The sequence below is a fragment of the Squalius cephalus genome (genome assembly GCF_949319135.1).
Source record: "Squalius cephalus genome assembly, chromosome: 12".
Classification (NCBI taxonomy): Eukaryota; Metazoa; Chordata; class Actinopteri; order Cypriniformes; family Leuciscidae; genus Squalius; species Squalius cephalus.
In genome coordinates this window covers 9,741,027-9,758,500 of record NC_137133.1, presented here as the reverse complement: position 1 = coordinate 9,758,500, position 17,474 = coordinate 9,741,027, and the positions used below count along the sequence as shown (strand labels likewise).

At 38.4% G+C, this 17,474-nt stretch overlaps 1 protein-coding gene across 15 annotated transcripts in view; it reads left to right on the top strand.

Annotated features, from left to right (window-relative positions):
• The window catches only part of fryl (furry homolog, like), a 102,956-nt gene that overhangs the window by 82,295 nt on the left and 3,187 nt on the right, over nt 1-17,474 (top strand). For 6 of the 15 annotated variants that reach the window (XM_079888307.1, XM_079888306.1, XM_079888311.1 and 3 more), the window contains 14 exons: nt 306-506; nt 599-760; nt 865-939; nt 1,019-1,195; nt 1,860-2,054; nt 3,869-4,051; nt 7,936-8,318; nt 10,075-10,282; nt 10,607-10,756; nt 11,000-11,098; nt 13,002-13,070; nt 14,352-14,369; nt 15,608-15,718; nt 17,261-17,454. In XM_079888307.1, coding sequence (XP_079744433.1) covers nt 306-506; nt 599-760; nt 865-939; nt 1,019-1,195; nt 1,860-2,054; nt 3,869-4,051; nt 7,936-8,318; nt 10,075-10,282; nt 10,607-10,756; nt 11,000-11,098; nt 13,002-13,070; nt 14,352-14,369; nt 15,608-15,718; nt 17,261-17,454 — 2,225 coding nt within the window. Of the gene's footprint in view, nt 1-305; nt 507-598; nt 761-864; nt 940-1,018; nt 1,196-1,859; nt 2,055-3,868; nt 4,545-7,935; nt 8,319-10,074; nt 10,283-10,606; nt 10,757-10,999; nt 11,099-13,001; nt 13,071-14,351; nt 14,370-15,607; nt 15,719-17,260; nt 17,455-17,474 lie in introns of all 15 variants that reach the window. The other 9 variants (XM_079888309.1, XM_079888308.1, XM_079888316.1 and 6 more) reach the window with 8 other exon arrangements.

The following is a 17,474-nucleotide window of genomic DNA, read 5'->3' as shown; positions in this document are numbered from 1 at the left end:
ACTTACTCTTTCTGTTGTTAACAATTAGAACATCAGTCCCTCCAGAGGTTTATTTTAGTATGCCTGTCCCATTTCACGGTACTGGAGAGTGGACTTTGCTGCAGTGTGTATTTGTCTGTATGAATGGCCCGGAGCTGTTTTCTTTTGGAGGCGCTTTTGAGTAACTTTAAGCTGCATCATCGCTTTCCTACTCTGTGGTCTTTATTGAAGCTTTTCATCTTGTGAGTCCCTCGAGGTTAAATGGGTATTGTAAAAAAAAATGGCTCAAGAGTTTTGTTGTTTGTTGTGTCTGTGCGTTGCCACAGAGTCCGTACTGGAAGGAGGCCCAGAACATTCTGAAGTTGGTGGTGTCTCGCTCAGCGAGTCTGGTGGTCCCTGATGAGGTGCAGCGCTCCTACAGCACGGAGTCGACCGGCTCCCCGGAGATCGCTTTCACTCGCATATTCAACAACTCATCTAAAGAGCTGCCAGGAAAAACATTGGACTTCCACTTTGACATCTCAGAGGTGCTTGGTCTTTTATTTTGTTTGAATGTCTATTGTAGTTACCTTAGCATAGTATCTTTTTTGACAGTATTCTTTTAACCTTTGACCCACAGACACCTATCATAGGTCATAAGTATGGAGACCAGCGAAGTGCAGTGGGGCGTAACGGAAAACCACAGGTAATTGCCGTGACAAGAAGCACCTCCTCTACTTCCTCTGGCTCCAATTCAAATGGGCTGGTGCCAGTCAGCTGGAAGAGACCACAGCTCTCACAGGTAGTGTCAACTATTATGAAAACCTGTCAACTAGAGCTTTGAATGATATTTTTTATTTAAATTCTAATTTTAATTTTAATGGTAATGTTGTTATCTGCTTTTAGAGGAGAACTCGGGAGAAACTGATGAATGTCCTGTCTCTATGTGGCCCAGAGTCCGGCCTGCCTAAAAACCCATCTGTACGTTTTTCTTCTCATAATCAGAATGTTATTAGGCTGTATAATTTTAGCAATGGCTAATTACACCTCTTTTCTGTAGGTGGTGTTCTCTTCAAATGAGGATTTGGATGCAGGTGACCAGCAGACTAGTCTGATCCCCACTGTAGAGGAAGTGACACGGGAGGAGGAGGTGCAAGCAGAAGATTGTGGAAGTGAACAGCAGTTTGGTGTCTTCAAGGACTTTGACTTCCTGGATGTTGAGTTGGAGGATGGAGAGGTGAGCCCAAATGCTCTGGGCATGTTGCCTCATATTTTTATCATTAGCAATCAATCCTCAAAGTGTTTTATTACAAACATCTCAGAACTGATACATGATTCACCTTTAACAAAAGTAAACAAAGAAAGAGTCAGTGTGTGTATTTCCTTGACATCACCTGTGTCCGTTTGTGCACCTCCACATTATCTCAGTGTCTTAACTCTCCCTAACACTCTTATTATCTTTTTTCCTCTTTTGCGTCCAGGAGCTTCAGGTAAGTTTTAAGCAGTGTTCAGGGAAAAGTTTGTGTTTTAATCTATAATTGTTTGGTGTCGTTATTCATTTGAGAATTTGCACCCATTCAGAAATTGCACAAAATCAAATGCCATTTCCTGCTAGCCAATCAAGAGGATTTGTTTTTATAATTGTAGCTAATGGTTGTCGCAAGTACATGGATGGTGCAAATTAAACAATTTTCATTTAAAGTAGAAAATGAAGCATCTTTTAAATGGTCATTGTTGAGTTCTCAGTGTTCCCTGACTGTGCTCTGTGGTTGCGTTGTGCATATTGCCGTCTTTTGTATTAATTTAATTTCTTAACCTTTTCCTTCTGTATAATTCACATAGTGTGCAGTTTAAAGTTGATCTGCGTTCCTCTTATTGGCTTTCTTCTTTTCCACCTGCAGGGGGAGAGTATGGACAATTTCAACTGGGGTGTGCGGCGTCGCTCTCTGGATAGCATTGACAAAGGTGACACTCCGTCTCTGCAGGACTGCCAGTATTCCGGCAGCACGCCCAGTCTCATCCAGCCGGAGGACACCGATGAGTCATCTGAGGAGGAGGTACTGAGCGCTAGCCAGATTCTCACCCGCTCCAACCTCGTAAGTCCATTCTCCTCTGGGCCCCCTCCACACAGGGGGCACCGGCATGGTGTGTCTGTGCGCCAAATTGGGCTTAGACGCTGCCGCGGCCTACCTAGGCGGGGTTAGACGCTTGCTTTCTGCATAGCCCGCTCTTCCGGTGTATTTAGATAAGTGCCCTCTGCACTTCTCCCTGCCACCCAGCCAAGCCAGCTATTGATTTTTTAGCATTTCAAAGCCCTTATCTGACCCTTACTTCTGTTTTGAATCCCTCTTTTTATTTGATGGGGTTAAGAAAGGTGATGGGGACCTTTTTTTCTGTCTTTTTTAGTGATCTATTAGCCAGTCAGAGAAACGTTTAATACATGGGTTTAGTTGTCTTGCATTCTTATACTAACTTTGGCATCATTGTTTAGATAGCATGATCTAATTTTAGTGCCCACACAGAATTTTTTCTAGATTTACACAAAATTTAGACATCTGTCTTTAATACGGTTGCATGTCGTCTTGCGTGTTTATAAATGATTTGATTATACTTTCAGCTAAAGACAAGAAGATATTTAAGTCTCTAATTAAATCTGGAATGAACTGCACACATTTTTTAATCTGAAACAAAATCACAGAAACATGTGGCTTGTTGCTAGGAGACACATGACAAATGAAAACAATGTGTTCTTAAATCTGCTTAAAATATCAACATCGTATTCATCATAATGTGATTTTCTGTGATGTCTTGATGACTTTCATCGACTAGCATCGACTGGTCTGTAAATCGGTGCAAAAATCTGGGTATAAGTCTTGTAGTGTATTCCGGCCTTTAATTTAACACATTTTAACATGTTTAAATTTCCACAAAAATCAGCTGAAAATGCACAAAAAATTAAAAATAATCTGCATATTCCTTGTGGGCCCTCTCATTACTTAAACTGCTTCATATAGTTTTTCTGCATGAATGTTTAGATCCAAGCTTAATAATATTTTATATTTCAAACCTCTAATAATTTATTATTATTGCACCCTTTCGCTTGCTATGGGGCATGAGCTTCTAAACAGAGCTAAAGAAAACTGATCCTTTAAACGCTGCTGAGTGAAAGTCATCTTCCTTTTCCTGTTTTTGTCCTTTTCCTCCTACACTGTTTGAATAAGACTTGAATGCAATTGACCATATGCACGGAACGTTCTTAAGAACTTCCGCAATGATATAAGCCAGCTTTAAAAATTCCGATGAAATATCACCGGTTGTGTGTCGGTATTTTCAATGTTGTATCTATCAAATATTGTATTTCCTACATCTTGAAACTTTTGGTTTTACAAATGGGGACAATCTCAGAAGGATGAACAAATAATGCTTTTGGTCATCACCTTAATAATAACATTTGAAGGGCTGGAAAAATGTTCCGTGTGTGTGTCCAATTAGAGACATCGTGTTTCTTAACGTTCCCATTAACTTCATCTTTAATGCAATCAATAAAACTGGTTTATTGGCAAATTAGTTGAGTGTGAAAACTGCATTAAAATATAAATACGAAATTAAAAAGTCAACCATTGATAGTTTTATCACAGCAAGTGCAGAATGACAGCTAACAGTTCACTGGAAATCAGGAAGTAACCGTGCATATGGTCAATTGGTCTTGCCAGGTTCACATCATTTTGTCTGGCATGCCGCATGATGTCATGATATGAAATATTAAAAAGTGCAGAACTCAGGAACTACTTTTCATTCATCCATTACGTACACCATGCAACATAACACTTAGTGCAGAGACTTATACAGCAAATGCTATGTTATACTACACTTTAACTAAATATTGATCAATTTTCCTTTTTTTACGCAGCTTAATAGTGATTCTGCGACGGATGATGCCATATCCAATCACTTGGACTCGCTCCAGCAGTCGCAAGAGTCCTCCAGTAGTGTCCTGACTGAAGAGGCCACACCCACCCTACCGCTACCCCGCCCAGACAGCCCCACCCATGAGACCGCCCACTCTGACAGCAATAGCAGCCAGCTGCCTGAGGTGGGATCAATCAGGAATCTCAATAAATTGTGGTGCACGGATGCTATTTAGCCATTCGCTTTTTGCTCTCTTGTGGAGTTTACTGCTGCTGTTTTCTTGTCTATCAAATTCCCCCTATCATCCAATGGTGTCAATGTCAATCTTTTGCTGCTAGAGTGTGTCCAGAAACTGTTGGGTTTTGAACACTAGGCACTGTCTGTTTCCTTTGCCAAAATGCTGGCACATTCTCTTTTCCTCACACTGGGTTGCTTTATGGGACACTTGCCATCACTGACATTAGATAATGATTGACCGCTATGAGGGTGGGGCCTGCTTGCTTGCTTGATGTGTAATTGGGAAAGAGATTATCATCAGGGACAAAAATACACCTCAGGCCTGCTGTGCTAGAACTACATCAAATTTGGTCCCAGAAAGGTTGAAAAACACAGACGTTAACACGCTTTAGGCTCTGATGATGACCTCTCGCTGCTATCCAAGGACCTGAAGCCTCATCGTAAGTATTATGGAAAACTATACCACCATTCTACGGGGGTTTACTCACCCTCGTGTTGTTGATCAGTGGGACACAAATGAATATTTTTTGAAGAATGTTCTTTTTTTTTTCTCCATACAATGAAAGAATAGTAACCGCATGCTGTCAAGCTCCAAAACTACCAAAAAAAAGTTAGTTCAAATTACTATATATTATTAATATATTATATTTCAAGTCTTCTGAAGCAATACAATAACAGTTTAAACTTAACCAATGACATTTGGTGTCACTGACATCGTTTAAATATGTACAAGTGTTATTTGTATTATTTATATACTTTTGTCATTTTTTTATTTAATTTTGATATATTTCTATATAGCTTTCATTTTTATTTGTTTTGGTTTAGTAATTTTAGTACTTCAGCTTAGTTTAATGGTTAGCTGCAACATCTCTCATTTATACATTTTTATAATTAATAATTTTTTCATTTAAGTTTTTTTTTTAAAGTTCTATATTTTAAATCTATATTTTATTTTAGTTCTATTTTAACTACCAAAAACGACACTAACAACAACACTGGAATGATATTTGAGAGCTACAGCAGAGAGGAAGACTTACCGTGAATAATGACAACATCAATCTGTTCCTCACACACAAAGCTATCGTATGACTTCAGAAGACTTTGAATATATCGCACAAATGGTTTGGACAGCTTTTATGGAGCACTTTTGTGTTCTTTGTGAAACTTGTCAAACCCTTGTCACTATATGCTTTCATTGTGTGGAAAGAACAGCGTGAAGATTCTTCAAAGTACATTTTGTGTTTCATTGTTATACCTTTTGGAAAGACATAAGGGTGACTAAGTGATGAATGTTAGTTTTTGGGTAAAAAGCAGCCATCCAGTATTGTAATCAAGTAAAAAAAGGATGCACAGCCCGACTGAGAGAACATTAAAGACCACTAACAGGCTTTAGCCAGCCATGTTACTAACACTGTAACTTAACTAACTGCTGATATCTGCATTGTTTTTTTTATTGCAGTTCATTTGGTTGATGTTTAAATGACACATTTATACAACTCATAGCATAATAACCCTTATTTTGATGTTAATGAATGAACAACTTTTTATCAATACTTAGTCCAGCTAAGACCAGTTGAGTCCAGTCCAGTCATACCTCAATATCAGCTCAAGGGCATCTCTCCTGTCATTCTCCAGCTCTTAGCGTAATGAGTCCAGATAAAACCATCGATAGTCTTACTCATCTGCGTGGCCACCACAGCCAAGAATGCCTAAAAGCTTTCTCTAATACCGCCTCTACTTTGGCTCCACGCCACCCTCCCTTCTTCTGTTAATGCATTAGACTCATAAATAGAAAGGAGGAGGAGAAGGAAAAAGAGAAACTCAAGTTCGTTCAATTAGATGTTTTTTTTTTTTTTTTTCTTAGTTGTCTCCTTAAAGTAGGTTTGAATAAAACATGAGTCTGAGATGTAACAGTTTGTTCCCAGAGATGTTTACCATCATTCATGTTGTTTGCTGGAATTTATCATAATGACAAATTGTCCATCATGCATCTCAAAGATTTGTAGTTTTATGTGAAATTGAGCTCATGTGAGTTTGTCACCCATTGCATTTATTTTGTGATAAATGAAGAGTTTGAACCTTCAGCAATCAGTTTTAAGTTGTGAACGAAGATGGATCTCCGATAATTATTTTTAAATTATTGGCATATAAGTTTGGCAGATAAGTGTCAGAAGTAGGACTTTTATTTTGATAGTGCCGAGAGCACAGGAACTCCCCTTTCCCATATTCATTAGTTTATTGTCTTTGTTTAACAGTCCTAATACATTATTAGATAGAAATAAATATTTAGACAATGTTAAACAAAGAAACTAAACAGTATATGAAAATAGTATTATAGCTTTTGTCTTTCTTAGAGTAATAGGCAAAAAAGGCACATGCATATTGATTTATTCTCAAAGTATTTATTAATTTAGTACATTTTATGTAAAATAAATATGCATTTAATTGCATCGTGTAATATCTTGTATACCCGTCTCCCTATAGAGGACAAGTGGTTTGAAGAATGAATGGATGGATGAATATCTTATATAACTTTTATTTTTGCGTTCTCATGAAGTAGAAGACAGAATTAGTCATTCACTGATGTAAGTATCGGTGGAGTCCTGTTCGTCAGACATATTATGGGTAAAGATGTTTTCCCATGAGTTTGATAGATTTTATAGTTTGCTGCTATTTAGCTCAGTGATTCATGTGATTAATGAATGGAGACACAGTGGTCCATTTAATATAGATCCTCTGATGTCACAGGTTTATTCCTCTGCAGGTCACATTTACATCATAAGTCAATGGTGAAAGATTAGCCCGTACCGTTATTGATTTTTTTCCCCCTCTCCTAATAGAAGTACCGAGAGCGTATAGCAAGGCCATTTTGTGAGTGCCGTTGCTTAAGGGTCCCTTGGTGACATTCACTCTGAGTTTAATGTTCTCAAGTGCTTGATGGAGATGGCGATCCATGCTCTTATTACCTCGCGTTTGGACAATTGCAACTCCCTTTATTTTGGTGTATCAAAGTCCCAAACAGTACGCTTACAGGTTGTTCAAAATGCTGCGGCGTGATTCCTGAAGGGAAAGAGGAAATTTGATCTTTTGAGATCCCTTCATTGGTTACCGATAAATTTGAATATAAAATTTTATTACTAGTGTATAAATCTTTAAATGATTTAGCATCTTCTTATCGGTCTGATTTACTCCATTTATATTCTTCCACTAGAAGTCTTAGATCTGAAAGGAAACTTCTCCTTCAGATACCTAGAACCCGGCTAAAATCAAGGGGTAACCAAGCTTTTGAAGTGGCTGGCCCCACACTGTGGAACAAGCTCCCACTGTATATTAAGTTCAAGTCATGTCTCAAAACACTTATTTTCTATTGCTTTTAGCTTATAATGATTGTTTTGTTTTAAACTGTGTTTAGTATTATTTGTTACTAATTTCTATTAGCTGTATTTTCTATGTGTACAGCACTTTGTCGGCCAGTGGCCGCTTTTAAATGTGCTCTGTAAATAAAAAAACTAGAAAAAAACTAAATTAGAATGTTCATGCTGCCCACCTGGCCTGATTGTTTTTACAGCACAGTAAAGATAAATACACTTTCTACCGCCACAGCTCTGGAGTGTTGTAATATGGCAGTAGGTCTGCTAAGTGCTTAATGCACACAAATTCAAAGCAAAGTAGCTTCAATAATATGCACTAATAATACAGATTTTTGTATTATTAGAGTATAAAGCACTCAAAAAAAAAACAAAAAAAACTATTTAATGCCCTCCAAAAAAAACGGTGCCCCTTTTGCCGCATTTCCTGATTGCCCTTTACTGTCCATGTTCACATTTGCAGGATGCCAGTGTAACTGCAGCGGATGAATTAAGTAGCAGTGTCAGTGAGGATACGGGGTTTGGCAGTGCCCCTCCTCTACCATCAGACCGCTCTGAAATATGTGACTTGCCTGACTCCCAGGACCCTACCGACGACCTGGATCCAGCCCCCCCTCCTCCACCGGTCATTGACAGCCCGCCTGGATCCCTTTTCGATGAGGAGCCGGTGCTGCCGCACCCCATCATAGACTCCGCCTTGGACTCCATGTGTGAGGAGGAGACGGTTCTGCCCCTGGCTCTGGACTCGGCCCCTGATTCAGTATGTGACGAGGATGTGACATTGGCTTTGAAAGAGCTAGATGATAGATGCGAAGAAGAGGAGGCAGATTTTTTTGGCATGTCCAGGTTGGTTTGATTTCTGTGGTAATCATTCATGGGGTTAAAAGTCAATCATGACTACATGTTCCAAAACCCTACCACCTACATAGACAGCTACCTTCAATGGCAGTATCCTAACCAAAATGAAACATCAAAGTAACTGATCTGAAATGCACTTCATAGGATTCTTCAAATAGGCACTTGCATTTTCTCACATGAAGTACAGCATATGAAATTCTTAATTATGAAAACATATTAAATAAATTATGAAATATACACTCATATAGTTAAAGGCTGACCAAACTGCAATTATTCCCTATAATTTGTAACTGCTTTGGTCAGGAGGGCGCCTAGGATTCTGTCTAAGTTAGGCCACTCACAGTGCTATAGATTGTGGTAGAATTAAAATGGCAGAAATGACAAGCAAACTTTTTAGCTATCGAATTATGTACACTGCTGTTCAAAAGTTTTGGTTCTACGATTTTTTTAAATGTTTTTGAAATAAGTCACTTATGCTCATCATGGCTGCATTTATTGAGCAGTAGTTTATACAGAAATTATCAGCATGCTATTGCTTCCAAATATATACTTCCAAGTTTTAATTTTAGCATAAACAGACATCACTTTAACATAACACATTACTTTCTGGGATGCATCAGGATGGATTAGTGCTTACACTGCAAATGCAACATGTTTTTGAGTGAATTTGAGTGATTAGATCACAAAACATTTTAAACCCTGTTTACCACTGTTTATTGCTGTCCACATTTGATCGGATCATCTGAGATCTTAATACCAGGTGTAAACAGAGTCTATTTTTGCTCAGCACTGTACAATTTAATACCATTTAAGTGTTGCTTCTGTTGTGCTGTGAATAATAAGGATGAGTTTTATTAACGCTGTGAATGGTGATCTCATACTTGGCAACATTATTGCTCTTGAAGGTCAGCCATCTGTACCCAAGCACATCAGAAAGTGCCTCCACTACTCTCTTTATTCATTCTTATAGACAAACACTGACACACACTTCCTCTGCAGTGCAATAGATCATCCTCTAAGCCCTGATGTGTCTGACTCTTACATGATTTATTAATTAAAAATTATAGGTAGTGATTCAACAGAGGGCTCTAATTAGATTTTTGCGCATACACAGCGCGATGAGGGCCTTTCCTTACTCTTCCTGGCAAATTTCTGCTGCTGAGATCCATTTAACAGAAAGAGAGGCTGCATTCGCCACTCCGCGCGTGTGGGAACTGCTCTGGTGCGGTGCAGCAGCGGGTGGGGGAGGGATCGAGAGGGAAAAACAGAGAACGTCACAAACGCAGCGGGAGAATTTAGGCTAACACGTGAGGTAAAGAGCTCAGAGAGGCAACTGCGATAAAAAGAGCGTCAGAGCAGGAAGACATTGAAGGGAAGGATAAAAGCTGTTAGTGAGGATGAAGATGAAGGCCATGTCTTCCACATCTTTCAGCAGCACTGGTCTCAAATTCTTCTACTCTGTATGCTTCATCAAGCTCTTCGGCCCTTCAGTCCTGTAAGTGTGTGTTTATCTGTGTGTGCTTATTTTGATTTTGTGCATCTGCAGTAGATTTAGACTGTAACAACACTGCAGCACAGGACATCTGCAGTGAAAGGGAGAGAGAGAGAGAGAGAGAGAGGAGGGAGAGCTTAAGAGAAAGAACAGCATGTCTCTGTTTACGTTTTTCCTTCCTGAATGATGTGACTCTTTGTGTTGGTGCTCACGTCTTTACATGAGTCTTGTTGTTTCCATCTTTGTTTACAGTCAAGATGAGGGTGATGCAGACGGCTTTCCCGAACTCCAGGCCTCGCCACCTCCGTCGCCCTTTCTCTCGGCTATTTTGGCAGCATTCCAACCCGTAGCCTATGACGACGAGGAGGACGCCTGGCGTTGCCATGTCAACCAGATGTTGTCGGACTCGGATGGGTCTTGTGCGGTGTATACCTTCCATGTGTTCTCACGACTCTTCCAGGTAAAATTAAGAGTGTTTGTGAGTTTGTACTTGCACATTGCATGAATATTAATAACCGTTTTCTGCAAATACATTACCGTTCAAAGATCTTGTAAATCTCTGTAAGATTTTGTTTAAAATAAATTAATATTGTTATTCTGCAAGGATGAATTTAATCAAAGCTGACATTTATAATATTACAAAAGATTTCTATTTCATATAAATGCTGAACTTTATGTTCATCAAAAAATCCTGAAATAAATGTATCACATTTTCCACAAAAATATTAAGGAGCAGCAACTGTTGGTAATAATAAGAAATGTTGATTTTCTCCTGTCTCTTTAGCACATGCAGAGGAAATTTGACTCTATTACCCATGCCTCAGTACGCTTCCTTGGGGAGGGGCTCCAACGAATGGGAAACCAGTTCCTTAGCTCTCTAGAGGTCATGACCTCCTGCTCCCAGTGCCCTACAGTCCTGCTGGATGCTGAAACTGTGAGTTCATGCATTTAGAGTATGCACTTGCTCTGCACCTCACACCTGAATACTTACAATGCTTATAATACTTAAAATACCTGAAGACAGTGGAAGATCACAGTTTATTGGCATTGTATTTAGGGTTAGTTACATTTGCCTTTTTACAAAGCATATGTCAAATCATTTATCTATAAGTGTGATAGTGTGACATAATTGCTATATTTAGTGAACTGTGTGTGTGTGTGTGTGTGTGTATTTTAGCTGGTCTCCTGTGGACTTTTGGAGTCACTAAAGTTCAGTGTGTTGGAGTTACAAGAGCATCTGGACACTTACAACAGCAAGAGAGAAGCAGCCGAACAGGTGACTCACTAACTTAAACAATATCAGACACCTTAACTACAAACATAATATATAATTATATAACAAATATATATATAAATTATTTATTTTATTTTTTTATTTTTTTTTTTCATGTGCCCTCGTAATCTTTAATTATAAACATTAATTTTCCCTTACATCTCTTCTCTGATTGTGTGTGCATCAGTGTAAGGGCGGGAAGATAATCCCTCCCCTTCAGCAACCCCTCATGAGATCACAGCGATTAGCAAACAACAGTGATTCAACCATCCAATCAATTCCCAATACACAAAACTAAATCTCGCTGTACATTTGTTTCTCGTTTGAAAATGAAAGATAATCGAAATTGGCAGAGTAGGAGGCACGATGCTCATGGCATGCATTGACAGCGGCTTCTGCGTGGGTGCGGGCCAGGCAAAAGGCATAGATCTCAAATCCTTCGATAAGCTCAATGGGCCCTGTGCAGACTGAACAATGCTTTAAATACATTCTTGGTCACCGAAACAAGGATCTTTGTAGTTCTAAAATTCTCTTTTTGCCGATGACTCGACAGCGAAACTAACGATAGATGTTGCAGTTTTGTATGAAGGAGAAAGATTCTGAGGAAATGGCGCCCAGCGCTGCATTATATACCTAATTCGTGCTTGAACACCATTGGACATTACAATGTTGTTATGCCAATCAGGCTTCGCTATTCCAGAAGAGAGGCGTTTTCCCATAGAGCCATCGATTACGCAGCATTGAGAGACCGATATTGAAAGGGAACTCACATTAACTACTGACTTGCATATCCTTACATAGCCACATAATTGATTTGCCTTCCGTGGAATACATGGTAATCACTGATGGTGATTTATGATTACTTTTTTTCTAAAAAGGACAATAAATGTAGTCCTTAGAAGCTGTGCTCTTAATTTCAAGTATTTTGAAGCCATATGATGGCTTTGTGTGAGGAACCAAATTAATTTTAAATTACTCACTGAAATTCTTTCTTTAAATTCAGTACATTAATGAAAGAACATCAGTAGCTCTTTATTTTACAGTCCTGTTCCCCATGTACATACTATGTACTTGTTATAGTTATTACAATAACTGGGTAATAACTAGGTACTAAACCTACCCCTAAACCTAAGATTAACCCATGTATATACCTTACATTAACCACTACTTTTTTAAGGTAAGTAGACTGTAAGTACACGTACTGTAGAATAAAGTGCAATCATTTTATCATTATCATTAAGATAGAAGCGGTGGACTGATTTTCAGCTATACCCAATTCTGGTAGATATGGAAAGTATATAAATAACCTGGGCATTTTCTGTGCAGTTTGTTTGTCAAAGCTTCATCTTTAAACCCATCTTTAAAGGGTTATGCAATGGAGGAGAGACAGCAGAGGAGAATAAGCTGACAGTGCAGGATCATAAAATGCTCCTTGACGTCTCTTTGCAATTATTGTTGGCTACTAAATCATATCAGGATGTGAGTTGATTTAGCCAGCGCTAGCTTCCGTCAGCTCCCATCTCTTCATGCACGGTCACTAAGAATAGCCTCACGGAGCCCCTAAATCATTTAGCTGGGCGGACAGGCTGCAGGAAGGGGAGCAGAGGGGCCAGATGGGATAGTGGATGACTAGGGGACGGTAATTGGATGAGACACAGGCATTGCCTCTAGCATTATGTCCCGACCCCCTCTGTGCTTAAACAGGCCCTCTTTAATTTGCTAAGTAGTTCACTCTTATTAAATTTACCTCACACACACACTCCCACACACACTAGTTGTCTCTCTCTCCATTTCTGTTTCGCACTCACTGAAACGTCATCTGTCTTTGCTCACATTCACCAATAACATCAGAAATTTACACCTGCACTCGGTTAACAAGGTAACTCATCTCATCTTCTCCTTGCAGTGGTTGGATAACTGCAGAAAGACTTTCGGTGATAAAGACAGTAACCAGCGACCCAACACTCAAGCTCAGGTATGAAAAAAAACACTCACATCACTGCATGTCTGTTTCAGCATGCAAATGTGAACATTTGTGCTTTATATATTTCTATTTATCTCTGAGAAATAAATAAGAATGTAAGAACATCTGTAAGAGTGTAAGCAAAGGTGATTCGAGGGCAACTGATTTTCACAGCTTTCTACCACTCATAACCAGGTCCACACAGAATCTGTGCAAGCCGAACTCACCACAGATTTCTACAGTATTTAAATGTCTTTTCTAAATGTTAAAAGTTCTGCACATCCCTATAATCCACACAATTTAGCCGGATCCCCCTAAAAGACTGGAATAATGACTGCTAAAAATTCAGCTTTGCCATCAGTGGAATTAATTGCATTTTAAAATATATTAAATAATATTTCACAGTATTACTGTTTAGATGTATCTTATATCAAATAAATGCAGCCTTGGTGAGCATAGGAGACTTTTTAAAGAGACTTCTTAAAATACATTTTATATATATATATATATATTTATATAATATTAATATTTATATTTATATAATATTTATATATATATATATATATATATATATATATATATATATATATATATATATATATATATATATATATATATATAATATTATTGTTATTATTATTATTATTATTATTATTATTATTATTATTATTATTATTATTATTATTAAATCTTATCAGCACCAAACTTTTGAATGGTGTAGATTCTGTCTGTTCCTGTCTGTGAGAATTATGATTTTGCTAGCTTTGGTAACACTTTTCAATTAGTCAATCCATTAACATTATTTAAATACATTAGGTATCATAAACGTACATTATTTACAGCATTTATTAATCTAAATTAATGTTAATATAGCATCTTTATTTTCTCTGCAACGTCATAGCGTTAAAGTCAGGTTTTGTGATGCCACAGTGGAAATGATTTCTGCCAACATTGCTCTATCTTACTATTACTTGCATTGGTTTCAATTTCTCTCATGCTTTTCTACCTATTTTGCATATATTTAGGCACGTTACATATGTTTGAGTGTGCAACTGTACATAAAAAGTGAAAATATATTCAAAGTAATTTCTCCCCGAATGCATTGCAACTTTATGCATTGTGACTGCAACCTTTATGTCATTTGTTAATTATCAACAGAGCAATATTTCTCTCTCTCTCTCTTTCTCTCTCTTGTGGTGGTCTTGGGGTGTTGTGAGCTCACTAATTTTTGGTCTTTCTCTCATTTCCTGTGTTTCCTCTTTTTTTTTGTGACCGGCTGTCCTTCTTGCTTAGCAAATGGAAATGCTAGCAGTAAGTTGTTTATTGTATTTTAGAGCCTGTCGCAATCCTTTCTATATTCAGCCACGCACACTGAGCATTCATCTATTCTTCACTGATACATCTGCAAAATCATTCTCAACCAATCAGAATTCAGAACAACCCCTACATCTGATCTCTTAACAACACCACAGACATGTCCAATTCATGATCATTCATATATCATCACTACAAGCTTCATTAATGAATTTCATTATTTAATGGCTTAAATGAGTTCTGCATACTTACAGTGTTAACTTTGCTAATGCTAATTTGCTAAAAGGTTACTGGTGTTTTAATGCTTCTAGAAATCATATTATGCATTAAGTGTGTGAATGGAGTGTGTCCATGGACAGCTGAGTGGAGGATGGTAGAGAAAAGTAGCTTATGGCGCTTTTCCTTTACCAATACCAGCTCAACTCGACTCGGCTCGCTTTTCGCTCCGTTTTCCCTTGCATATAGTTTCTCCAGAATAGTACCGGGTCGTCATAGCGACGCCGCAGGAAACTGCCGTGACTTAATCTTCTACGCGACACACACCCGCTACCCACACACACAGGACAATGGAGGAAATCGAGTGTATGCTGTTTTTGGATGTTTTTGTTTTTGCTGTTTTTTATTCAGGATACTCCGTCTGGCGCGTGCAATGATGACGCAGTGAATAGTGACGATTCTCTCTGACCAATCAGCAGTCTGCCGTGTTTTCATGTCACATTTTAGTATCGCCTCAGCTCGCTTAGAACCTCGCCGGAGGTGATACGAAAAAAAGTACCTGGAAGCAGGTACAGGTACAACTTTTACACAGTGGAAAACCAAACAAAGGCGAGTCGAGTCGATCTGGTACCGTGTAGTGGAAAAGCGCCATTAGATTCCTTGTTCCAGCACTTTTTTTGCATGCTCCATCTAACTCATCTGCTCACTGACATATTTTGGATCACTCCATTCAGATCTGAAGTTTTTCAGAAACATCACTCTTTCAGGGTTTCGTTCTGATTAGGGAACCATATAGTCATGCTGCACAAAATTATTCACCAGGGTGTAACCCTTCCTCTCCATCTCAAAGTCAGGACGTTCATCCTTCTATCTGTCTATCCCTCCATTTGATCATTCATCTGGCCGTCCGTTCATCTGATCATGCTGTTTTGCTACTGACAGAGCTAATGATTAGAGAGCTGAAGATGTTGAGGTGATGGTGTCATGATCTTTCTTTCTCTCTCTATCTCTATCTCTAGGAGCTGGAGTTGTGTCGACGGTTGTATAAACTTCATTTCCAGCTCCTACTGCTCTTTCAGGCCTACTGCAAACTCATCAGCAGAGTGGACACCATCAAGAGAGAGGCAGAGGTTTGTATCTGCTGTTTCCTTGTATAGTTAGAAGCTCTTATAGTATATTTTAATTAGATACTTAAGATATGATTGTAGAATAGTCTGGACAACGATACGAATGTAACCATGATTTTAGACCTCTGTGATTCTTGGACCTGCACAATGAAAATAAGCTGCTCTATTGATAAATGTTTCTTTTTAAAAACAGACCAGCTGGCACACCACTATTAAAAAGAAAAAAACGTCAAGACAATTCAAAAAGACAATTTAAAAAAAACAACAACGGACGAAGCAGGATGAGTTATTAAAATTAAAGATAAGCCAATGAATGGTTATTGATTGAGCAAAGTTGTTAACAAGTGGTAAGACTGTATATGAATGAGACGTTTTGAATGAGAGGGTTAGATGTTCTCCAGGCATTATCTTGGCTTTGTTGTCTGTCTCCACCAATAGACTTTTTGCACAACACTGTTTACACAGGAAGCATTATTGCATCCATCATTTTAGAAGGGTTAGTTCACCCAAAAGATAAAAATGTTGTCATCAACCTTCATGCCGTTATAATCTAAACCCATAAAACTGAAGAAGGAGAATGAAGAAGTCTCCTCAAAAGACTTGGATTTCTGACCTGGAGTTGAATGGATGTATTTTATGATGTCTTTATGAAATCTTTGAAGCATTAACGTTTTGGTGAAAAGACTTTAAAAGGAGAGACAGAAATCTCTCAGCTTTCATTAAAAATATCTTTATTTGTGTTTTGAAAATGAATGAAAGCCTTATGGGTTTGAAACGACATGAGGGTGGGTGATTTGATGACAAAATAATTTTTGGGTGAACAATCTTTTTTTATGTAGAATTACATTAAAAGGACATCTTTGACTTGCAACACTTATAGCTATTTTTTTCAGCATCTCAAGGCAAGATTGTTGCAACTTTAAGATGGGGTGTCAATAGATAGATACAGTAGATAGATAGATGGATGGATGGATGGCTAGATAGAAAGATGTAAGGCCAGCCATACAGGCAGAAGATGGTCAGTTTTCTTTTTGCATTTTGTGGTAGTTTGTGTTAATGTGTGCCAGTATGGACACATAAAGGTCTGACTGCAAATAATGCTCTTAGTGCAGCGTAACTTTATTAAGCTCACTGAGGGAGACTGATATGCTTAACACAGACCAGAGCAAAGCCATTCAGCCTATCGCTCATCAATACAAACTCACTTACACTTTATAGACCGTACACACACACACACACACAGAGACCTCAGCAACCTCTGTTATGTAGAAAAAATCTAACAGTTCTCATATGTTCAGCTTGGGGCAGACACGGTTTTGTTATGTTGGTGGTGACGTGAGTTAATAAGCACTGCCTGAGGAATATCCATTTCAATTTTCAATGCGTTTATGCTTAATATGACATGACTACGGTGTGCTTTAATTGTGTGTCAGCTGATTGATTTTGTATTGGCGAATTGGTCGTTTTTCAGGCGTGTTTTTTTTTTTTTTTGTGACAATATTGACTAAATGATTATTTAAAATGACATGCTTGTGTGTTTTTCAGGTAACTAACATGTCAGAGGAGCTGGCCATATTAGAGAGCTGTCTGAAGGAGGCGGAGTCAGTTGGTGATGGACAGGAAGGAGTGGGCGAGTTTGAGGTGGACCAGTCGAGCACAGAGACGGCCATCCACTCACTTATCGAGAGTCTTAGAGCACGGGACTTCAGCACAGCTATCGCACAAGTTAAAGCCTTCAGGTATGATAAACAGATTAGTT